At 44.5% G+C, this 22,479-nt stretch overlaps 1 protein-coding gene across 2 annotated transcripts in view; it reads right to left on the bottom strand.

Annotated features, from left to right (window-relative positions):
* Positions 1-245: 245 nt before the first annotated feature.
* The window catches only part of CS (citrate synthase), a 31,679-nt gene continuing 9,445 nt past the window's right edge, over positions 246-22,479 (bottom strand). Inside the window, exons 2-11 of one of the 2 annotated variants that reach the window (XM_032290776.1) lie at positions 18,107-18,157; positions 16,835-16,942; positions 14,923-14,988; positions 14,276-14,407; positions 13,828-14,016; positions 5,493-5,692; positions 4,170-4,299; positions 3,945-4,046; positions 2,454-2,663; positions 246-1,808 (exon numbers count right to left, since the gene is read on the bottom strand). In XM_032290776.1, the coding sequence (XP_032146667.1) occupies positions 1,638-1,808; positions 2,454-2,663; positions 3,945-4,046; positions 4,170-4,299; positions 5,493-5,692; positions 13,828-14,016; positions 14,276-14,407; positions 14,923-14,988; positions 16,835-16,942; positions 18,107-18,157 (1,359 nt within the window). In that variant the 3' untranslated portion in view covers positions 246-1,637. The remainder of the gene's footprint in view (positions 1,809-2,453; positions 2,664-3,944; positions 4,047-4,169; positions 4,300-5,492; positions 5,693-13,827; positions 14,017-14,275; positions 14,408-14,922; positions 14,989-16,834; positions 16,943-18,106; positions 18,158-22,479) is intronic. The other variant, XM_032290778.1, reaches the window with a different exon arrangement.

Raw genomic sequence — 22,479 nt, 5'->3', positions numbered from 1 at the left:
TACTTAAAATCTACTAAGTTCAGGATCGTGGTAGCCAGATTCTTTTTTTTTTTTTTTTTTTTTTTTAAGATGGGGTTTTACCATGTTGGTCAGGCTGGTCTTGAACTCCCGACCTCAGGTGATCCGCCCACCTTGGCCTCCAAAGTGCTTGGATTACAGGCGTGAGCCACCATGCCTGGCTGGTAGCCAGATTCTTTACCTCATAATAAAGATTCTTTCAGGCCTCATTTAATAGTAGGCTCAAGCATTGTTAATAAAAACATTTATTTTGCATTTTATACAGAACAACCTGAAGTCTGCACCATGACTTGACAGTTACCCAGGGGTTTACAGTGTGTCCAACTCAAGTGCGGTTCTGGGACTGGGGATCCACACAAACACAGGCAGGAGTCTGGAGAGAAGATGGGGGCACAGCAGGAGTGTATCTCAATCCTTTCTCAAAGAAAAGGCAGTAGAACATTCTGAGTTGCTGAAAACCTGTGCAAATGGGCCTTCTAAAACAAACATTGTACTGTGAGCTCTCAGGGAAGAGAGAGGAAAAGGATGCTGATAAATAAGGAGGCATCTTCTTGAGGCAGGGGATGAGGAGGGAGGCTTACTATTTTAATGCCCTCAGCCCCAGTACCTGATAATCAGAGGAGACCATGTTCAATCTTGAATCAATTCTCTGTTCAAAAAGAGGTGCTAATAACCCAGGGACCAGACTCTGAAAATAACGTGCTGGTTATTCCTGAGTCCCTGCTCTATGCCTCACAGCATATTAAAAGATGGGGGTCTGGGGACTGGGGAGGCCAGAGGGTAGTGGCTTGTGTTCTATGGAAGTAAAAAACTTAGTTCACATTAAGCACTGATAAAACCCAACAACTGGGACCACAGATCTGTTAAGAGGTCTCTAGTACGGACCAAGAGGGGAGGTCCAGAACATCCTCAGCTTGAGTTGCAATAGGTGTAAAGTCTGGGAGGAGGTGAGTATTAAAGTAATGGGAAATGGAACACTCCCAGACTTAATTTTAATTGGATAGTTTTAAAAAAAGAAATCAAACATTGGGTGCCAGTCACAACAAATGCCATGCCTTTTATGGTCACTTGGTCACATAAAAAAATTGCCAAAGCATGTCCAGCTAACCAATAGGTCTTGCTAGGAGGTGTTTGTGTGCATGGGAGAGGGCCAAGGGGCTTGGTACAGCTGACTATCCATCATGATTCCTATGGAAACAGAAGGGGCAGAGTCCTGGTTTGCTGGCTTATTGAGGGCTTGGCAGAGAAGAAGCAAAAGCTCCAAAGTGACTGCAGATTCTCTGTAACCGGCTTTGACCCATGGAAAGAGGAGCCAGATTCTCACTCTAGAGATAGTGGGGGGGCCAAACCTAACTCATACCACATGCATTAGTCCTGGCCATCCTCCCGGACCACCCCTATGATGGGCAACTCATACCAGGCAGGGAAGAGGGCTGATTAGGGAAGAAGGGATCATTTTTCATCTTTTAAAGTCTTAATTTATATTTTAACCTCAAACACATTATCAGTGCCTCAGATATAATTTAATCTTAAGTCTTTAAAGGGCCCCTGAAACAAAAGTATACTCTTTATTTAGGCTTCCTCACTTTCTAGTAGTCACTTTCTCCCAGTCTCCAGTTTTACCCTGACTTAGAGTCCACAAACTTCATCAGACCCTCTGTGCTCATGGACTTGGGCCTTTCTAGAGGGAAGCCTAAGGCTCGGCTCCAGATGAGCTGTGCCAGTACACCCAATGCGCGTGACACCCCAAACAGGACCGTGTAGTAATTCATCTCCGTCATTCCATAGTACTGTAAGGTAAAAGAGAAAAAGGTTTTGTTTAAGGCAGAGGCAGTGACATGTACAAGTCCTGGGTGATAGAAACCTTAAAAGCTCAATTATCCCTTTTTCTCCAAGGACTTACCCAGTCAACCTTAAATAGAAATGACACTGCAGGCCGGGCGCGGTGGCTCAAGCCTGTAATCCCAGCACTTTGGGAGGCCGAGGCGGGTGGATCACGAGGTCAAGAGATCAAGACCATCCTGGTCAACGTGGTGAAACCCCGTCTCTACTAAAAATACAAAAAATTAGCTGGGCATGGTGGCGCGTGCCTGTAGTCCCAGCTGCTCAGGAGGCTGAGGCAGGAGAATTGCCTGAACCCAGGAGGTGGAGGTTGCGGTGAGCCAAGATCGCGCCATTGCACTCCAGCCTGGGTAACAAGAGCGAAACTCCGTCTCAAAAAAAAAAAAAACAAAAAAGAAATGACACTGCAAAAAGTATAGCAATTGGGATTCTGAAAAGAGAATAACCCCAACCCCAGCCCTGTCATATCAACTTTATCAAAAGGCTCTGTGAGGGAGGTCCTTGCTCTGATAGGAGTTAGTTGACTTTGTGCATGGCAGATAACAATAGGGTTTGGTACAAATTAGAGGGAAAAAAGGAAAAGGAGGACTTACCTGAAGCAGCACCCCACTGTGAGCATCTACATTGGGCCAAGGGTTCTTGGCCTTACCCTGCTCTAAGAGGACATTGGGCACAATCTTGTATAGCTGAGCAACCAACTTAAACATGGGGTCATTAGGCAGGTGTTTCAGAGCAAACTCTCGCTGACAGGTATATCGTGGATCAGTCTTTCTTAGTACTGCATGGCCATAGCCTGGAACAACCTGTAAAGAATGAGGGAAAAAGTATTCTCAGTAGAAATTACTTTATTTTTTGAGACAGGATCTTGCTCTGTCACCCAGGCTGGAGTGCAATGGCATGATCACATCTCCCAGCAGCCTCCCAGACTCAGGCAATCCTCCCATTTTTGCCTTCCAAGTAGCTGGGACCAGCACACCAATACACCTGGATTTTTTTTTTCTTTTTTTTTCTGGGTAAAGATGGGGTCTGGCTGGGCACAGTGACTCACACCTGTAATCCCAGCACTTTGGGAGGCCTAGGTGGACAGATCACCTGAGGTTGGAAGTTCGAGGCCAGCCTGATCAACATGGAGAAACCCTGTCTCTACTGAAAATACAAAATTAGCCGGGCATGGTGGCACATGCATGTAATCCCAGTTACTTGGGAGGCTGAGGCAGGAGAATCACTTGAACCCAGGAGACAGAGGTTGTGGTGAGCAAAGATCACGCCACCGTACTCCAGACTAGGCAAAAAGAGTGAAACTCTGTCTCAAAAAAAGAAAAGAAAGATGGGGTCTCTGTTGCTCAGGCTAGTCTCAAACTCCTGGGCTCAAGTGATCCACCTACCCTGGCCTCCCAAAGTGCTAAGATTATAAGCCTGAGCCACCACACTCAACTTATTCTTATTTATTTTTTTTTTTTTTTAGAGACAGGGTCTTACAATGTTGTCCTGGCTGGAATACAGTGGCTATTCACAGCAGTGATCTTAGCACACTGCAGCCTTGAACTCCTGGCCTCAAGCAACCCTCTTGCCTCAGCCTCCCAAGTAGGTGAGAATACCGGGGTCCATGCCATTGTGCCCAGCTAGAAATTATTTTCTAAATAAATTCTTCTAGGTAGATAAATGGAAAAAGAAAAACAAAAAATCTCTAATTTAGAGACCTCTTTCATTCTTGTCTTCTTGAGATGGAGTCTGGCTCTGTCGCCCAGGCTGGAGTATAGTGGCACGATCCTTGGCTCACTGCAACCCCCGCCTCCTGGGTTCAAGCAGTTCTCCTGCCTCAGCCTCCTGAGTAGCTGGGAGTCCAGGCGCCCGCCACCATGCCCAGCTAATTTTTTGTATTTTAGTAGAGACGGGGTTTCACCATGTTGCCCAGGCTAGTTGCAAACTCCTGAGCTCAGGCAATCCGCCTGCTTCGGCCTCTGAAAGTGCTGGGGTTACAGGCGTGAGCCACCACACCCGGCTCATTCTTTTCTTCTTAATTCTTCCAAATTGCAGAACTTGGGTCTTGGTTTCTTTCCTAGTCGTTAAGCATCTCTGCTTACCCGTCCCGAGTTGAGTGTGTTCCAGATGTAGTCTCGTAACTTCTCATCTGACACATCTTTGCCAACTTCCTTCTGTAGATGTGTTAGCCAGACAAGCACTTCCTATGGGAAAGGTTTAGGAAAAAAAGGAATGTTAATACATATGCCAGGAGAGAATGCCAAGATCAGAAACAAAGCATGGGGTAAGGAAAAGGTGTATCGAGAAAATAAAAAGAATAGTCTTACCTGGTTTGCCAGTCCATGGAGAGGTCCTGCCAGCCCGTTCATGGCTGCTGCAAAGGACAGGTAAGGGTCTGAAAGGGCACTGCCCACCAAGTGGCTGGTATGGGCACTTACATTGCCGCCCTCATGGTCACTGTGGGGAAGAAGGGAGAGCCAAGGGGAGAAGGGGCAGATTATGGAAGCCTTGCTGTTTTCTTATTTGTCACTTACTAGCCTAGTTATGGGCTCAGGCAGCCTATACCCAGTCAGTTATACCTAAGCTCTTGAATAAGACATCCTAAGGCCGGGTGCAGTGGCTCATGCCTGTAATCGCAGCACTTTGGGAGGCTGAGGTGGGTGGATCACAAGATCAGGAGTGCAAGACCAGCCTGGCTGAGATGGTGAAACCCTGTCTCTGCTAAAAATACAAAAATTAGCTGGGCGTGGTGGCACGTCCCTGTAGTCCCAGCTGCTTGGGAGGCTAAGGCAGGAGAATAGCTTGAACCTGGGAGGTGGAGGTTGCAATGAGCGAGATCATGCCACTGTATTCCAGCCTGGGCAACAGAGCGAGACTCTGTTTCAAAAAAAAAAAAAAAAAAAAAAAAAAACACGACATCCTAATCTTGGCTGGGCACAGTGGCTCAGGCCTGTAGTCCCAGCACTTTGGGATGCCGAGGTAGGCAGATCACAAGGTCAAGAGATTGAAACCATCCTGGCCAACATGATGAAACCCCATCTCTACTAAAAATACAAAAATTAGCTGGGTGTGGTGGCGTACACCTGCAGCCCCAGCTATTCGGGAGGCTGAGGCAGGAGAATCACTTGAACACAGGAGGAGGAAGTTGCAGTGAGCCAAGATTGCACCACTGTACTCCAGCAGTCTGGTCACAGGGCAAGACTCCATCTCAAAAAAAAAAAAAAAAAAAAAAAAAGGCATCCTAATCCTATTACCAGCTTTTGTTCACTAATCCACAGAGCTGGAGAGGTTACTGGGTTACTGGTTGATGATGCCTGTATGCTCTGCTCCCTGACGCCAGCCCTAGCTTTAATAGCAATGGCCCAAAGAGGGAGTTCCTGGAAAGCTGAAGGACCATCTAATGTGAACAGCTAGTACCTTTTCCCAGCCGGAAGCACCATCCTGTTCTCAGCATGGTTATGGTAATATCTTTAGGCCTCCTTACCTTCCTTACTAGACCCCTTTCTTGCCTTGTATCATCCTTTATGCCACATTTCTGTCTCTTTGCTGCCTACCATCTGTTCCCAGAAGATAAGAACATAAATGAGCTTTTAAGAAAATTTCCCACCAATTGAGGCATCTGGTGACTGTGATTGCTGGGCCTAGCTTACCTGTGGATGGTGAGGTATAGGCGCATGAGCTCAGTGAACTGAGCATCAGTGTAGCCTAACATGTTGGTGAAATTGTGGGACCAGTCCAGCTTAGAGTCAATGGCCCCAATACCACTGCCTTCTCTGTAGAGATTTCGGTAGATCTTTGCTGCAACACAAGGTAGCTTTGCGATTAGATCCATAGAGTCTTCATAAATCAACTGACAGGAGAAGAGAAAGATGGAGAAAAAAAAGGAAATATCAGCAAAGAAGAATTAGGCAGGGATACTGTCTGTTCTCCATGAACTGGGATATTTGGGTTGATGGTTAGTTATATAGTGGGTTGTTATATATAGAGTATGTTTGAAAGTATACGATAACAATCATAACCATCTAACTGAATAACTATTATGACCCAGGCACTAAGTGATTTGTAATACTATCTAATGTACACTAAAACGTTATTCCCAATGCTTACTACTACAAAGTATATAATGACTGCCATTTTACAGATGAGGGAACTAAGGCTCATAGTATCATAGTATTAGGTTAAATGCTAAAGTCAGGTTTGAACTCTGATTATGTTTTTGAGACAAAGTTTCGCTCTTGTTGCCCAGGCCGGAGTGCAATGGCACGATCTCAGCTCACTGCAACTTCCACCTCCCAAGTTCAAGCGATTCTCCTGCCTCAGCCTCCCAAGTAGCTGAGATTACAAGCATGCGCCACCATGCCTGGCTAATTTTGTATTTTTAGTAGAGATGGGGTTTCTCCATGTTGGTCAGGCTGGTATTGAACTCCCGACCTAAGGTGATCTGCCCGCCTCTGCTTCCCAAAGTGCTGGGACTACTGGTGTGAGCCACTGCACCCAGCCCTCTGATATGTTTAATCATGATCTTTTTCACTACACCATGACTTTACATTCAATGTGTTAAGACATTAGGTTTTGAGGCCAGGAATGGTTGTTTACGCCTGTAATCCCAGAACTGGGAGGCTGAGGTGGGTGAATCGCTTGAAGCCAGGAGTTTGAGACCAGCCTGGCCAACATGGTGAAACCCCGTCTCTACTAAAAATACAAAAATCAGCCAGGTATGGTGGCACAGGCCTATAATCCCAGCTACTTGGGAGGCTGAGGCACGAGAATCTCTTGAACCCAGGAGGTGGAGGTTGCAGTGAGTCAAGACTATGTCACTGCACTCTAGCCTGGGTGACATAGCAAGACTGAAAAAAAAAAAAAAAAAAAAAAAAGATATTAGGTTTTATAGCAGGGCACAGCGGCTCATGCCTATAATCCCAGCAGTTTGGGAGGCTGAGGTGGGCATTTCACTTGAGGTCAGGAGTTCAAGACTAGCCTGACCAATATGGTGAGACCCCATCTCTACTAAACATACAAAAATTAGCTGGGCATGGTGGCGGGTGCCTGTAGTCCCAGCTATTGGGAGGCTGAGACTGGAGAACTGCTTGAACCCGGGAGGTGAAGGTTGCAGTGAGCCGAGATCACACCACTGTAGTCCAGCCTGGGCCACAGAGCAAGACTCAGTCTCAAAAAAACCCACAAAAACCAAAAACCAAAAACCAAACCAAACCAAAACAAACTGGTGTCATTTTTTTTTTTTTTTGAGACTGAGTCTTGCTCTATGGCCCAGGCTAGAGTTGAGTGGCACGATCTCGGCTCACTGCAACCTTTGCCTTCTGGGTTCAAGCAATTCTCTGCCTCAACTTCCTGAGTATGTGGCTTTACAGGTGCCCGCCACCACGCCTGGCTAGTTTTTTTTTGTATCTTTAGTAGTGTTGGGGTTTAACCATCTTGGCCAGGCTGGTCTTGAACTCCTGACCTCCTGATCCACCCCCCTCAGCCTCCCAAAGTGCTGGGATTACAGGCATGAGCCACTGCACCTGGCCGATACTAGGTTTTAATAATTCTATGTTCCATCTTCCAAAGAAAATTCGCTATATGTGCCAAGGGTCAAACACTAGTATTCAATTGTTATTTAATAACAAAGGCTTCCATTCTTGTTTTGTTTTGAGAAGGAGTTTCGCTCTTGTTGCCCAGGCTGGAGTGCAATGGTGCAATCTCGGCTCACGGTAACCTCTACCTCCTGGGTTCAATCGATTCTCCTGCCTCAGCCTCCTGAGTAGCTGGGATTACAGGTTTGAGCCACCAAGCCCAGCTAATTTTTGTTGTATTTTTAGTAGAGATGGGGTTTCACCATGTTGGTCAGGCTGGTCTTGAACTCCCGACCTCAGGTGATCAGCCTGCCTCAGCCTCCCAAAGTGCTGGAATTACAGGCATGAGCCACTGCGCCTGGCCAAGGCTTCCATTCTTTAAGCACTTACTATGCAACAGGTACTGTGCTAGATATATTATTTGCAGTATTACCTTTTCTTTTCTTACAATAATCCTATAAGGTAACATATACCCCATTTAATAGGTTAGGAATTTGGGGCTTAGCTGAGTTACCTTGCACAAGGTTACCCATGTAGGCAAGAAGCATTACCTAGCTTACATTAACTTATGCCACTTTTTTTATTTGAGACAGAATCTTGACCTGTCGCCCAGGCTGGAGTGCAATGGCATGATCTCAGCTCACTGCAACCTCCACCTCCTGGGTTCAGTCGATTCTTGTGCCTCAGTCTCCTGAGTAGCTGGGATTACAGGAGTGTACCACCATGCCCGGCTAATTTTTGCATTTTAGAGACAGGGTTTCACCATATTCATCAGCCAGTCTCAAACTCCTGACCTCAGGTGATCCATCTGCCTCAGCCTCCCAAAGTGCTGGGATTACAGGCGTGAGCCACTGCACCCGGCCCATGCCACTTCTTAAGAAAATAATAAATAAAAAGCATGTATTTTTGGATTTTTTTTTTTTTTTTTTTTTGAGACGGAGTTTCGCTCTTGTTACCCAGGCTGGAGTGCAATGGCGCGATCTCGGCTCACCGCAACCTCCGCCTCCCGGGTTCAGGCAATTCTCCTGCCCCAGTCTCCTGAGTCGCTGGGATTACAGACACACGCCACCATGCCCAGCTAATTTTTTTTTTGTATTTTTAGTAGAGACGGGGTTTCACCATGTTGACCAGGATGGTCTCGATCTCTTGACCTCGTGATCCACCCGCCTCGGCCTCCCACAGTGCTGGGATTACAGGCTTGAGCCACCGCGCCCGGCCTTGGATTTTATTTTATTTTGAGACAGAGTCTTGCTCTGTCACCCAGGCTGGAGTGCAGTGGTACTATCTCATCAGCTCACTGAAACCTCAGTCTCCTGAGTTCAAGCAATTCTCATGCCTCAGCCTCCAAAGTAGCTGGGATTAATTTTTGTATTTTTTTTGTAGAGATGGGGTTTTACCATATTGGCCAGGCTGATCTCAAACTCCTAACCTCAAGTTATCTACCTGCCTCGGCCTGCCAAAGTGCTAGGATTACAGACATAAGCCAGCAGGCCTGGGCTACTAGCAAAACTTGATCTGTCAGCTATTTCACAAATTTGACTAAGTTTAACAGCTTAAAACTACTTCACAATTAAATAGCTGGTTGCATCAGAGCAATCAGTCTTCTTGTTCTGAGTGATCTTAAGTCAATCAGAGAGGCCTAGAAGCTAGTTAAACTCTTTCAAGTCAAGAGATTACTCATCTAGAGTTAATGGAAACTATTATAGAAGAAATGCTGTGTGCATAGGATCATCCTTTTAAGGTATATGTAAAAAAAGCTCCTTAAAAGCTCAATAAGGCTGGGCGCTATGGCTCACTCCTGTAAACCCAGCACTTTGGGAGGCCGACGCAGGCAGACCATGAGGTCAGGAGTTAGAGGCCAGCCTGGCCAACACAGTGAAACCTCGTCTCTACTAAAAATACAAAAATGAGACAGGCATGGTGGTGGGCACCTGTAGTCCCAGCTACTCAGGAAGCTGAGGCAGGAGAATCGCTTGAACCAGGGAGGCAGAGGTTGCAATGAGCCAAGATTATGCCATTGCACTCCAGTTTGGGCAACAAGAGCAAAACTCCTTCTCAAAAAAAAAAAAAAAAGCTCAACAACCAGCTAAATGCTGTCACATAATTCTACTTAGATAGCCCATAATTACATTAACCAAGGCAAAGAACTGAGCTGAACTAGCGTGGCTGACCTTTGGGAGAGATACAAGATGTGGCAGCAAGAACACCAAGCCCTACTTAAAATTAAAGCAGTTGCTGGTGCTAATGTTTGCACAATGTGAACTTATTCGAGACACATCCTAAGGCTGACAAATACATCTGTTTGCTTACAAATAATCTTGGAAAGATTAGCAAAGTCCTGTAATACAACATGTTTACCTTCAACCCTTAGATAGTATCTCACAAAGAGATGATGGCAAGTCAAGTAATGACTGTACGCTGAAATACAGGTCCTGCTAAGCAGGGGAATACAAAATTCATTTTAGTGATTCAGTAAAGGATAGTGTTAAGCATGCAGCATATCTGGGTGCCTAGGAAGTATCTTATAGGCATCTAATATAAAGTATCAAGAAGCCTCCTACCTCATGATAGTAAAGACAAGTAAAATTGTAAGTAGTAACAGACACTTTTCTTTTTCTTGAGATAGTCTCTCTGTTGTCCAGGCTGGAGTGCAGTAGCACAACCATGGCTCACTGCTGCCTCGACCTTTCAGCTCAAGCAATGTTCCCACCTCCTGAGCAGCTAGCTGAGACTACAAGTGCATGCCACCATACCTAGCTAATTTTTAATTCTTTTGTAGAGACAGGGATCTTACTATCTTCCCCAAGTTGGTTTCTAACTCCTGACCTCAAGTGATCTGCCCACTTTGGCCTCCCAACATGCTGGGATTACAGGTGTGAGCCTCTAAAATGAGGCTGGGTGCAGTGGGTCACGCTTGTAATTCTAGCACTTTGGGAGGTTGAGGTGGGAGGATCACCTGAGTCTAGAAATTCAAGACCAGTCTGGGCAACATAACAAGACAGCAAGATGTTTGTTTAGACAGCTAAATAAAAAATTAGCTAGGTATGGTGGCATGTGCCTATAGTCCTTTTACTTGGGAGGCTGAGGCAGGAGGATCACTTGAGTTCAGGTGTTTGACATTACAGTGAGCTATGATTGCGCCACTGCATCCTGACCTGGGTGATAGAGACCTATTTCTAAGAAAATAAAAATAAAAATAAAAACGCCTGGGCACAGTGGCTAACACTTATAATCCCAGCAGTTTGGGAGGCCAAGGCAGGCAGATCACTTGATGTCAGGAGTTCGAGACCAGCCTGGCCAACATGGTAAAACCCCGTCTCTACTAAAAATACAAAAATTAGCCAGGTACGGTGGCACGTGCCTGTAATCTCAGCTACTCGGGAAGCTGAAGAAGCAGAATTGACTGAACCTGGGAGGTGGAGGTTACAGTGAGCTGAGATTGCGTTACTGCACTCCAGCCTGGGTGACAGAGCAAGACTCCATCTCAAAAAAATAAACAGGCTGGGCGCGGTGGCTCACGCCTGTAATCCCAACACTTTGGGAGGCCAAGGCAGGCAGATCATGAGGTCAGGAGATCGAGACCATCCTGGCCAACATGGTGAAACCCCATCTCTACTAAAATACCAAAAATCAGCCAGGCGTGGTGTCACGCGCCTGTAGTCCTAGCTACTCAGAAGGCTGAGGCAAGGGAATGGCTTGAGTTCAGACTATACCGTTACATTCCAGCCTGGCGACAGAGTAAGACTCCGTCTCAAAGTAAAATAAACAAACAAAATAAAAATAAAATTAAAAAAAAAGCAAAATATTAAGATTATATGACTTTTTGTACCTGCTGATGTGTGCAGGTACATATATACACATTCATTTCACCTGAAGCATTTATACGTCTTTATAAATAAATCTTCTAGGTGGTGTGAATATGTATATTTTGCATCATTCTGATACTAGCCCCCCAATGCCAACCAAGTTAATATCTTTTTTTTTTTTAATTTCAGAGACGGGGTTTCACCATGGTAACCAGAATGGTCTTTATCTCCCGACCTCGTGATCCGCTCGCCTTGGCCTCCCAAAGTGCTAAGATTACAGGCATGAGTCACCGCGCCTGGCCGTTAATATCAATTTTTTAAATTATTTATTTATTTTTTATTATTTTTTAAGATGGGGTTTCACCATGTTGGTCAGGCTGGTATTGAATTCCCAATCTCAGGACATCCGCCCACCTTGGCCTCCAAAGTGCTTGGATTATAGGTGTGAGCCACTGCGCCTGGCCCGTTAATATCAATTTTGTTTTGTTTGTTTGTTTTTTTGAGACGGAGTTTCGCTCTCGTTGCCCAGGCTGGAGTGCAATGGCGTGATCTCGGCTCACCGCAACCTCCGCCTCCTGGGTTCAGGCAATTCTCCTGCCTCAGCCTCCTGAGTAGCTGGGATTACAGGCATGCGCCACCATGCCCAGCTGATTTTTTGTATTTTTAGTAGAGATGGGGTTTCACCATGTTGACCAGGATGGTCTCGATCTCTTGACCTCGTGATCCACCCGCCTCGGCCTACCAAAGTGCTGGGATTACAGGTGTGAGCCACCGCGCCAGGCCGTTAATATCAATTTTAAATCCTCCCTCTCTTCCTCAACTGCAAACACAATTCTCTATACACAGTTGGTGCTGAATAAATATTGACCAGCCAAATGAAGCTAGATTTGTCAATGACCCAAGGGGGTTGCATCACAGCAGCGGCTCATGCCATTCTGTGTTTTGCACAGTGAACTCTTTAGGCCTTCTTAGTGGCTTGCATCTCCTGACCAAAAATCACTTATGTACCTGCTTTGTAAAAAGGAATTTTTCTGTTCCTATGCTACCTATTTCCAAAGAAGAAACAAAATAAAATGGTATATCCTCCTGTAAACCTAGATACAGGAAAAAGTACAAAGCCAGTTAATTTGTACTTTTACCCAGCATTTTTGAGTTTGTGGGGTACTAGAAGAGGTTGGAAGGAATTAGGTACTATGCATTGGGATAAGAAACCATCTTCCCATACCCCAACAAGAGTTTTAAATTATTAAGGATACTTTTCATATTCAGAGAATAAAACTCATTTGTTTCTGGATTGGATCCTACTCCAAGAATACTAACCACTCTCCCACTCCTGATAGGTATCTTGTGTTGGCTAGCAGAGAACATGACTGACTAGCATTAATCCTTCTAGACTCTAGAGTTGCAAGTAATTGCTGTTCTCCCAACTTGTAAGATTTCCAAAGTTTTCTTTATTTGAAGAAGAGGGGAAGGGGAAGTGACCTTCTGGCGCTAGCATGAGATTGCTCTGTGAAACCTTCTTCAGGAACCCTGAAATTAGCACATCCTTTTCTTGTTTTTCCCTTTTTTACATAGGGATGAGATCTCACTATGTTGCCCAGGCTGATCGCAAACTCCTGAACTCAAGCAATCCTCCCACTTCAGTCTCCTGAGTCACGGGGATTATAGGTGTGAGCCACCTACCTAGCTCTCTTTTCCAGTTCAACAGCCCTGTGTATGTACCTCTGCTACAGCAAGACTATGGGATTTTTTTTCTTTTTTTGAGTGGAGTCTCATTCTGTTGCCTAAGCTGGAATGCAATGGCGTGATCTCAGCTCACTGCAATCTCTGCCTCCCAGGTTCAAGCGATTCCTCTGCCTCAGCCTCCCAAGTAACTGGGACTACAGGTGCGCAGCACCATGCCCGGCTAATTTTTGTATTTTTAGTAGAGGCGAGGCTTCACCATATTGGTCAGGCTGGTCTCAAACTCCTGACCTTGTGATCTGCCCACCTCGGCCTCCCAAAGTGCTGGGATTACAGGTGTAAGCCACCGTGCCCGGCCGACTATGGAATTTTAATAGTTTCTTTTTTTACATGTATGTTATCCTAACCAAACAAATATCCTTGGTGACAGAAACCGTGCTCTATTTAGCTTTGTAATTCCAACAACTGACAAAAAACAAGCCCCCAGTGAAAATTTGTTAGGTTAGTTTCTGATTGTCTTAAAGGTAATTTTTCCTTTTTTTTTTTGATACGGAGTCTCACTCTGCCAACCAGACTGGAGTGCAGTAGTGCAATCTCAGCTCACTGCAACCTCCACCTCCCAGGTTCAAGTGATTCTCCTGACTCAGCCTCCTGAGTAGCTGGGATTACAGGTGTGAACCACCATGCCCAGGTAATTTTTGTATTTTTAGTAGAGACGGAGGTTTCACCATGTGGGTCAGGCTGGTCTTGAACTCCTGACCTCGTGATCCACCCGTCTTGGCCTCCCAAAGTGCTGAGATTACAAGCATAAGCCACCGTGCCTGGCCAATTTTCCTACAGAGTCTACATTTTTTTCCCCTCCCTTCATACTTAAGTCCTTTGAATCCCCATTACATACCCATTAACCCACCCAAATTTCCTACCTCCCAGTACTTGGTTCGGCTGATACCCTCTGCATATGCTCGGGCAAAGTTACTTTCACTGTTGAGGGCTGTAACGGCTGCACTGAGCTGAGACATAGGGTGTAGATTGGTGGGAAAGTTGTCCAGCATGGTGACCACATGGGAAGGCAGAGCTGCCCTCTTTGCCCACTCTTTTGAGAGCCAAGATACCTGTGGAAAGAGACAGTGCTCAGAATACCAGCAAGGACAAGGAAGGAGAAAAATAAAAAAGGACAGTGACATCTGAGTAAAGAAAACCCAAGACAGTTCAACCCAATCCATTCACACACCAGAACTCTGCTCTGATTTCCTCTCCTCACTACACATCTCTATAAACTACCATCCTTGACCAGATTAGCATTAAGCATCTGAGATTAGCGAAATGCAATGAAGGGGAATGAGAAGAGCTAATAACATCCTTCTGCTTTACCTGTTCTTCTGTTGGGATCTGTCCAGTTACCAGCAGCCAAAATAAGCCCTCGGGCAAGGGTTCTTCCCCACCCTTAGCCTTGGGCAGCAGTTTTTGGCATTCAGGGATACTATAGCCTCGGAAACGGATGCCCTTGAGAGAGAAGAGAGAGAATTACAACTCAAGTTTTATTTTATTTATTTATTTTTACAACTCAAGTTTATTAGTCTGGAAGTCACACAACTGACTGGTCCTACTCATCAGACCTTACAACAAGTTAGAGTAGAACTTTTGAACATTAATTATTATTTTTGTAGAGGTAGGGGACTTGATATTTTGCTCAGACTTGTCTTGAACTTCTGGCCTCAAGTAATTCTCCCACCTTGGCCTCCCAAAGTGCTAGGATTACAGGGGTAGGCCACCATACCTAGCCCAGAATAGAACTTTTAAAGCCTAAAGCGTCACATAACTTACCTCTGGTTTTGTACTTCTATTTTTACTAGTTGATATATTTAAAAGGTAAACTGGTTCTTCAGTTATTCCATACTTACGTGTTCTCTACCTAAGCTAGGTGCTCTGTTTTGTGCTTACCCTTATTGGTCTAATCCATGGTTTGCATAATCATTGTACAAACTCGATTATTAGAAATTGACATGAAGATATCTTACCTCATCAGGATCAAGAACTGATGTTTCATAGACCAATCCCTTCATGCCTCTCATGCCACCATACATCTAAAGAGAATAAAGAAAAAAGGAAGCAGCAGCTGTGGCCAGTAGTCAGAATGATTCAGACTAGAACTTGTTAGAGCTTCATGGGATCTGGGAGATAAAATTTATTCTCTGACCTGTAAGACTTCACTTGGTGAGAGATATATGAGGAGTCAGCTTACTAAAGAATTAAATTTTGTGGCTGGGCATGGTGGCTGATGCCTGTAATGGGAGGACAAGGCAGGTGGATAACCTGAGATCAGGAGTTTGAGACCAGCCTGGCCAACATGGTGAAACCCCAACTCTACTAAAAATAAAAAAATTTGCTGGGCATGGTGGTATATATGCCTGTAATCCCAGCTACTTGGGAGGCTGAGGCAGGAGAATCGCTTGAACCCAGGAGGCAGAGGTTGCAGTGAGCCAAGATCATGTCATTGCAGTCCAACCTGGGTCACAAGGGCGAAACTCTGTCTCAAAAAACAAAAAACAACAACAAAAGAAGGGAACTTTGTGGCCAGGTGTGGTGGGGCTCATGCCTATTATCCCAGCACTCTGGGAGGTTGAAGAGCGGATCACTAGAGCCTCTCATAGTCTGTCACTCAGGCTGAAGTGAAGGGGCAGGGGCGCAATCACAGCTTACCATGCCTTGACTTGCAGTCTCACTCAGGTGATCTTCCCACTTCAGCCTCCTGAGTAGCTGGGATTACAGGCATGTGCCACCATGTCTGGCTAATTTTTTTTGGATTTCTTTCTTTCTTTCTTTTTTTTTTTTTTTTTTTAAAAAAAGGGGGTTTTGCCATATTGCCCAACCTGGCTTTTTTTTTTTTTTTTTTTGGCCAGTCTCACTGTGTTGCCCAGGCTGAAGTGCAATGGCATGATCTTGGTTCACTGCAACCTCTACCTCCCCAGTTCAAGCAATTCTCCTGCCTTAGTTTCCCAAGTAGCTTGGATTACAGTTGCTTGCTACCACACCTGGCTAATTTTTGTATTTTTAGTAGAGACAGGGTTTCACCATGTTGGCCAGGCTCGTCTTGAACTCCCTGACCTCAGGTGATCTGCCCACCTCGGTTATAGGCATGAGCCACTGCACCAGGTCTGGAAACGAAATTTTTAAAGTTGAGAAGTCACTTTCTTTCTTTCTTTCCTTCTTTCAGTGAAATTTTTAAAGTTGAGAAGTCCCTCCCTCCCTCCTTCCTTCCTCCCCTCCCCTCTCCTCTCTTTTCTTTTCTTTTTTTGGAGATAGGGTCTCCCTCCATTGCCCAGGCTATAGTGCAGTGGCATAATCATTGCTCACAGCAGCCCTAAACTCTTGAGCTCAAGCAATCCTCCTGCCTCTGCCTTCCCAGTAGCTGGGACTCCAGGGGCATCCCACCATGTCTGGTTAATTTTTTAATTTTTCTTTTGTAGAGATGGTGTCTTCCTTTGTTGACCAAGCTGGTTGTGAACTCGTGGCCTCAAGTGATTCTCCATCTGCAGTCTCCCAGAATGCTGGGATAACAGGCACACCCAGTCTACTATCTTTCTTTAATATTTCTGCCTCTGTTTGATTCCTTTTCTCACTGCATTTCATTTTTTTTCCTCCGGCCCACTTAACCACTTCCCAACATACCCTACCCTCAAATTCCAACCAATCAAAGCAAACAGAATGAGTTCTATTCTAGGAGAAGGGGATGGAGACCAATAGTTAAAAACTGTTAAGAAACTATCACCTGAGCTGCTCAGAATCTGAAGGCTGGGGAAAAGTCATCCTAAAGCTGTCTTAGAGGGCCTATGGGACAGAATGCTTTTGAATAGCCAGTAGAGAGAATGGTACTTTTGTTGAAGCACACTGAAGAGCTACTTTTCCCAGCCAAAGCCACACAACCCTTACCATGTCCACAGTGATTTGGCCCACCACTGTCTTGCCATGTTGCTGCCGGAAGGTCTTAATTCTGGCCTGTTCCTTAGGTATCAGGTCAGCCAATATGTCTTTCAAATTCTAAAAAGAAAAGTAGAAGGACTAAGCAAAGGTCTAAAACTTTATTAGATTTCCTGCAAAGCTGGTGTGTGAAGAGTTTGCTTTATAGAAGCAGGCTTTTTTTTTTTTTTTTTTTTTAGACATAGTCTTGCTCTGTTACCCAGGCTGGAGTGCAGTGATGTGATCTTGGCTCACTGCAACCTCTGCTTCCCTGCTTCAAGTGATTCTTCTCCCTCAGCCTTCTGAATAGCTGGGACTATAGGCACCCACCACTACACCCGGCTAATTTTTTTGTATTTCTTTTTTTTTTTTTGAGATGGAGTTTCGCTCTTGTTACCCAGGCTGGAGTGCAATGGCGCGATCTCGGCTCACCGCAACCTCCGACTCCTGGGTTTAGGCAATTCTCCTGCCTCAGCCTCCTGAGTAGCTGGGATTACAGGCACGTGCCACCATGCCCAGCTAATTTTTTGTAGTTTTAGTAGAGACGGGGTTTCACCATGTTGACCAGGATGGTCTCGATCTCTTGACCTCGTGATCCACCCGCCTCGGCCTCCCAAAGTACTGGGATTACAGGCTTGAGCCACCGCGCCCGGCCCATTTTTTTGTATTTCACTGTGTTAGCCAGGATGGTCTCAATCGACCTCAGGTGATCCACCTGCCTCGGCCTCCCAAAGTGCTGGGATTACAGGTGTGAGCCACCACGCCCGGTTGAAGCTGGCTTTCTTTATCTGCCAGGGAAATCTGGCCAACTACTCTGCATAAATGAGGGTAAAAGAATTAGGCAGGGGGGAGGAAGGAATGGGGAGTTAATGTTTAATGGATACAGTTTCTTAGTTTGGGCAGATAAAAGTTCTGAAGATGGATAGTTGCACAATAATGTAAACATACTTACTGCCACTGAACCATATACTTAAAAGCGATTAAAATGGTAAATTTTATGTTATGTATATTTTACACTATTTAAAACATTTAAAAGAATTAGGCAAATGCACTGATATTCCCATCTCATTATATAATTGAGTAAATTATTTCTTAAATAGTAGTATAATAATAATGGTAACAATAACAATAATAATAAACAGTCTCAGGAAATACTCAGGATAAATAAGAGGCCAGGTGGTTGCCAAATCCTCTGTCCCCAGGTCAGGGTGCCCAATGATCTTAGTCTTCTTTTCCAAACCTTACCGTGGAAGAAGCACTGGCATGCCGGGCAGCAAGAACAAGACAAGATGCATTCTGCAAAGCAAAAAAGAAAACCTTATGTAACTCCCTCCTTTGTACTAACAAGAAGGAGTTACAGTGACTCAACCTCTTTCTCTTCATCTTAGCCTCTTAGGGGAATTTTATATAAGAAAGCTGTAAAAGGCCCTCAACAGTTTGGAAAGAGTTACCACTATGGAGTCAGCAAGAAGTTTAACTCTGCTTTTTTCATCCATAGCTTCACTAGCATTCCTTGAAGACAGTTTCTTTCTCATCATCTGGGTTCCAGAGCAGGGCAGTATCAATATTTTTGAGTGACCCCCAAGAAAACAAACGAGGAAACTGAGTAACTATTTAACACGGCTGGTAAGATCTCTCCTGCACCTAGCCTTTTGACAGAACTTCTTTAGTCTAGGAAAGACCACAGGCAGAGGGCAGCCTTTCACAACAGTACTTCTGACCCTCCTGGAAAAAGCACAGACTATCTACAAAAAAGCTAACAGAAGACTACTCATTAGCAGAAATGGAAACTTGCAACGTTTCTAAGAGTGTCAAAAGAAAATAATTAGTTTGGCTGTGCGCAGTGGCTTATGCCTGTAATCCCAGCACTTTGGGAGGCCGAGGCGGGTGGATCACCTGAGGTCAGGAGTTAAAGACCAGCCTGGCCAACATGGTGAAACACTGTCTCTACTAAAATCACAAAATTAGCTGGGTGTGGTGGGGGGGCACCTGTAAGCCAGCTACTCGGGAGTCTGAGGTGGAGAATGGCTTAAACCTGGGAGGTGGAGGCTGCAGTGAGCCAAGATCGCGCATTGTACTGCAGTCTGGAGACTGGGCAATAGAGCAAGACTGTGTCTCAAAAAAATAATAATAATTAGCTTAGCTAGCTTATGCTTTTCTATGTGTACAGGTAGTTTTCTTTCTTCCTCAAAGAAAAACTACATCGATGAGAAGATTGTCAAGTTGCAATAAAAGTTTAACACCAACTCTGTGGGTTTTTTTTTTTTTGGAGACAGTTTCTCTGTTGCCCAGGCTGCAGTGCAATGGTGCAATGTCGGCTCATTGTAACCTCCGCCTCCTGGGTTCAAGTGATTCTCCTGCCTCAGCCTCCCAAGTAGCTGGGACTGCCATGCCCGACTAATTTTTTTTTTTGTATTTTTAGTAGAGACAGGGGTTCACCATGTTGGCCAGGCTGGTCTCAATCTCCTGACTTCAGGTTATGTGCCCGCATGGGACTCTCAAAGTGCTGTGATTACGGGCATGAGCCACCGCACCCAGCCACACACCAATTTAGAAATAAAATAACCAATCAGATTACTAACTAAGAATAAGGCCTGAGGCAAGGAAATTAACTTTTCTGTGCTAGATTATTATTATTTTTTTTGAAGGTGGGGTTTCACCATGATGGCCAGGCTGGTCTTGAACTCCTGACCTCAGGTGATCCACCCACCTCAGCCTCCCAAAGTGCTAGGATTACAGGTGTGAGCCACCGCGCCTGGCCTCTGTGCTATATTTTGAAAACAAATTGAGATAATAAAATTAAGCCTAAATTTCCTACTCTATAAAATGGCGCTAATACTCACCACACAGCTCACAGGATAGTCCTGTGATAATTAAATTACAGTGGATGTAAAAGTACTTTGCAAACTTAGAAGATTACACACACAGATAAACTAATCCCGGAGAAAGTCTGCACCTTTCCTCCCTTTGTCAAAAGGCCAGAGATACCTTTTTTAGTAACTACTGCACTGATCTCTGTGCAAAACATGAGTTCTATAGGGCTGAAGTCTTTTTAGAATTTTTTTTTTTTTTTTTTCTGAGACAAAGTCTCACTCTGTCGCCCAAGCTGGAGTGCAGTGGTGTGACCTTGGCTCACTGCAGCCTCAATCTCCTGGGTTCAAGTGATTCTCATGCGTCCGCCTCCTGAGTAGCTGGGATTACAGGCACGCACCACCATGCTTAGCTAATTTTTCTATTTTTAGTAGAGACAGGGTTTTACCACGTTGTCCAGGCTAGTCTCAAACTCCTGACTTCAGGTGATCCACCCACCTCAGCAGTTATTAGAATTTTTAAAATTTATTTACCCTATTTCTGCTGGGGTGGAGAGGAAGAATGAAAAGAGGCCCCTTCAGAAAGGTTACTTTTTTTTTTTTTTTGAAACGGGGATTTCCTCTATCGCCCAGGCTGGAGTATGGTGGCATGATCAGAGCTCACTGTAGCCTTGAACTCCTAGGCTCAAGTGATCCTCCCACCTCAGCCTCCTGAGCAGCTAGGACTACAGGGGCACATCACCAAGCCCAGCTAATTAAAAAAAAAAATTTTTTTTTAGAGATGGGGTTTTGCTCTGTTGCCCAGGCTGGTCTTGAACTCCTGAGCTCAAGCAATCCTCCATTCTCAGCCTCCCAAAGTGCTGGGATTACAGGTATGTACCACTGCACCCAGCCGGGAAAGATTACTTTTAAAAGAATCAATCCAAAGCTAAATTCAGAGAGCACATACCAAGCAAGTATGTTCCTAAAGCAAAGGAGGAACACCTCTACTTGTTACCAGGGCTGTCCTTAACTCCTGCTCTTAACTTCCTAAAGAGTCTTCTCTCTCTCACTGAGGATCACTTGAGCAAGAAATAGGTACCACAAATAGCACTTCACAGTCCTTGGACCAAACATGGGGCAAATGGGAAGCTGAACCCAGCACTGAAGATGTAACTTTACCCTATTAGAGGCCATCTCATTACGTAATTGAGTAAATTATTTCTTAAATAGTAGTATAATAGCAGCTACAACAATAACAATAACAATAAATAGTCCCCTGTGCCAAAGACTACATCATCCCAGCAGAAGACCTTTTAATTGTGGGTAGTTGTTTGCAGCAGTGATTTTAAAAAAAAATTTTATCTTTTAAACTTTTTTATAGAGACTAGGGTCTTGCTATGTTGCCCAGGCTGGTTTCAAACTCCTGGACTCAAGCAATCCTCCTACCTCAGTTTCCCATAGTGCTGAGATTACAGACATAAGCCACTGCAACCAGCTGACTTTGTTTTTTTTTTTTTTTTTTTTTTTAAGACAGACTCTTGCTCTGTTGCTGAGGTTGGAGTGCAGTGGCTCAATTTTGGCTCACTACAACCTCCACCTCCCAGGTTCAAGCGATTCTCCTGCTTCAGCCTCCGGGTAGCTGGGACTATAGGTGTCCACCACCAAACCTGGCTAATTTCTGTAGTTTTTTTTTAGGGGAGATGGGGTTTCATCATGTTGGCCAGGCTGGTCTCAAACTTGACCTCAAGTGATCCATCTGCCTCGGCCTCCCAAAGTGCTGGGATTACAGGTATGAGCCACCCGTGCTCCACAGACTTTCTGTTTTTAAAGAGGCTATAGGGAACATAATCTGAAAGCAGTTGAAGTCTCTCCATAATTTTTCCATTTCTAAACCATCTTTAAGTTACTATAATGGTTGGCCAGGCACAGTGGCTCACATGTAATTGGAGGATGGGCAGATCACTTGAGGTCAGGAGTTAAGAGACCGGCCTGGCCAACACGGTAAAACCCCAGGTCTACTAAAAATCGTTTCTAATACACTTCTCTACCACTTACTGTCTGTGTAACTCTAGCCAAATCATTTACCTTTCTATGCCTCAGTTTTCTCATCTGTATAAGGGGAATAATAGTGCCTACTTCAAATGATTATTATGAGGATTAAGCGTGTCAATATTTAGAAAGCATTTAAAACTGTGTCTGGTACGTCCCAAGTGCTATGTATTTGTTATATAATAAATATAATAGTCACTTTCTAGCACCCTTCAGTGTCAGGTTCAGTCATGTTTTTTTGCTAAACCTGAAGCTTAGAAAAAACAGAGAAATCAGAGGAATGTTAAAGGCAGCAATTCATTGATAAGATTGCTCAAATGGGTAGAGTAGGAAAAATTCAACTTAGGACAATTCTATCTAATGATGTAGAATACAGAGCACTTGATTTGGAGTTAGGAAAGGAAATCTGGGTTCTAGTCCTAGCTCCATTACTAATAAGCAAAACAATTAACTACTATTTCTCTTCTCATTTTCATAATTAAGATAACACTTAAACTACTTATCTCGAGTTTGATTCTCAGGCTCCAATAAGGACATATATGCAAAAGTAGTCAAAATTCTTGTTACTTAAAATGTGACCTCCTCACCAGAAGTATTAACATTTCTTGGGCCTCAGACCTACTGAATCCAAATCTGCAGTTTAGATGTGGAGTTACCAAGGACCAAGTCCTAAAGTAATGTTCTGCCACTTTCCCGCTGTTTTATCTTGGCTACGTAACCTAATTTCTAAGCCTCAGTTTTTACATTTCTTTTTTTTTTTTTTTTTTTTTTTTTTTT

This window comes from Sapajus apella, unplaced genomic scaffold (assembly GCF_009761245.1).
Source record: "Sapajus apella isolate SASKATOON/1434 unplaced genomic scaffold, GSC_monkey_1.0 scaffold2, whole genome shotgun sequence".
Taxonomy (NCBI): domain Eukaryota; kingdom Metazoa; phylum Chordata; class Mammalia; order Primates; family Cebidae; genus Sapajus; species Sapajus apella.
The sequence above is the reverse complement of the archived record's forward strand: the minus strand, read 5'-3'. Positions and strand labels throughout refer to the sequence as shown.